The sequence below is a fragment of the Haplochromis burtoni genome, unplaced genomic scaffold, assembly GCF_018398535.1.
Source record: "Haplochromis burtoni strain Fernald_Lab_line unplaced genomic scaffold, NCSU_Asbu1 Contig_127, whole genome shotgun sequence".
Classification (NCBI taxonomy): domain Eukaryota; kingdom Metazoa; phylum Chordata; class Actinopteri; order Cichliformes; family Cichlidae; genus Haplochromis; species Haplochromis burtoni.
Window position 1 is genome coordinate 187,675 of NW_024582488.1, and position 2,186 is coordinate 189,860.

Below are 2,186 nucleotides of genomic sequence, written 5' to 3' on the forward strand. Positions count from 1 at the left end.
ACACACACACACACACACACACACACACACACACACACACACACACACACACACACACACACACACACACACTTACTTCATGGCCTTGAGCTGAACAAAAACACAGTGAGCAGGATTAAATGCCCGAGGCCAACCCCGACACATCGAGCATTCTTTCATCAACATAAGCATTTAAAAACAACAGACTGTAACTGTTGTTCACTATTATTTGTAGAACTTGGTGTAAGTATTTCTTAACATGATGCTACGTACCCCTAAAATAAGAGAGGGGATGTCTATATCATTCCTATTCCATTTCCATGCCATGATAATAGAATTTATTTATCATTACTGGTATAATTTTTCACGTTTTCATGGCTACATTAAATTCAGAGAATCTTCTGATAGACTGGGCATTTGTTCCCACATTAGTATGATTAATGCTGCTACTTCAGTGCTTACAGAAGCTAATTTGACTTAAAGTAAACATTCACCATTAACCTTTTTTTAAGAGATGCTCAAATGTTCCCTGAACTAAAACCTCTCTTTTGAACACTAAAGTAAAAATAGAGAATGAATCCAACTGTGCATGTAGCAGTGCTGATAAGTTGGGTCTCCACTGCTTCTTAGACTCTCTCCCACATTAAAACAATGAGCATGGTGAAAGGAGCTGGGCTCGCTGGTGTTCCCAGCCTTTTCCTTCCTGCCAATGTGAATGAGAGCAGAATGTCTCACACCGCTTCTCCTGGTCTGCTTTTAACTGAGGGTGACTCAACCCCTCAACAACACACAGGAGCCGAAGAAAGGTGCGCATTTAAGGGGCTGCAATGTTACAGCACGCATACACTGTATTGCATGAACACAGTTGTAAAAGCTCATCAGGGACGTTGCCAAAAGGTCAGAGTGGTTGGAAGAGGGTCTTAAGAGTGGGAGCCAGTTCCCAGGCCTCTGAGAACAAAACTTTTGGGTTTTTTCCACTGTGGTGGATTTAAAGCTCCCCTCACATGCTGCTGTGTTTCTCTGAGGCTGCAGGCAGGTCTGCAGGGAGGCCAACGCAGTAAATCAACAAGAACATTTAAAGCACTCACTGTACATGACAAGTAGTCGCTCTGTGTGAATTTACCAGTCATTCACGCAGACTACTAACGAAACCCAACACAATTAGCGGTGCTGCAGAAGGCAAGGCTCTTTAAAGATAAGCAAGAACAAGCAAACACGTGATCGGAGGGAGCTGCAGCACAACAAAGATCTTTGAAGTACAGCAGGAGGACGGGTATGTTAGAAATGGGACCTCTCTAACAGTTAGGAAACTGAAAGTTGCTAAATGCCATTTAAACACTGACAACAGAGCATCGAGGACATTTCACATGTAAGAAAATGATTCACACAGGACTTTTTAAAAGCATGAACAAGAAAACTCTCTTCCCTTTTCAACAACATTAACTCATTGCTGTGTAATTCATAATGACAGGTCTCTAAATCTTACCATAGCAGCAGAGCAGACACATCTTTGACTTTTTACCTTTCCGGCTCCAAAACCAGTACTTGCGTCGTCGTTTCATTATCCGTCCAGTGTCTTTTACTTTAAAATGATAACCCAAATGGTCCTTCTAAACATATATATTCAGCTAAAGATAGTATTCATCCTCACTGTGTCGTCCAGCCTGTGAGAATCACCTACCCGAGGATATATTGCGTCTCAGAAAGGATCTCAGGAAGTCCATCTCGTGCCCAAAAGTGAGGTGTATAAAAAGATTAGGAAAGGAAAAGTGTTACAAAGAAACACTAATGTTGCACTTCCCAAGTGTAAAAAAGTGTACCTTTCCAGTACACCTCTGGGTGCACACTAGGCTGCGCTTTACCCTACGATCCTGCAGAGAAAGATAAAAGATGAATCAGCAAGCCACAAACACATTTTAATCCTGTTGCAGAAGGGATGTCCTCAGTTTCGCAAAGGTGAGAACCAAAAAGGCGGGCTGTACGTTTTCACAATATCATCCTTTGTTAAACTTCCTCAAAGTGGAAGGCTCCTTAGCTCATTGGTTCCTTGGTGTCTAGCAGGCCAACACAGCAAGGCTGATTCCTCCTTTTCTCAGTTCAAACTAAAGGTAACAGTGTTGTAGTGGTCTGGGAAGGACCTCTTAGGCTATAACAATGCTTGTCAGGACCGGGAAAAGACACTCACACACACACACACACACACACAC

General features: G+C 42.5%; 1 protein-coding gene across 2 annotated transcripts in view; it reads right to left on the minus strand.

The window, feature by feature from the left end:
- The window catches only part of fgd4a (FYVE, RhoGEF and PH domain containing 4a), a 55,630-nt gene that overhangs the window by 47,618 nt on the left and 5,826 nt on the right, over positions 1-2,186 (minus strand). Inside the window, exon 1 of one of the 2 annotated variants that reach the window (XM_005930365.3) lies at positions 1,466-1,649. The exons of the other annotated variant lie outside the window; for it this stretch is intronic. Coding sequence (XP_005930427.1) covers positions 1,466-1,541 — 76 coding nt within the window. The 5' untranslated portion in view covers positions 1,542-1,649. Of the gene's footprint in view, positions 1-1,465; positions 1,650-2,186 lie in introns of those variants that run through there. 2 annotated transcript variants of the gene reach the window in all.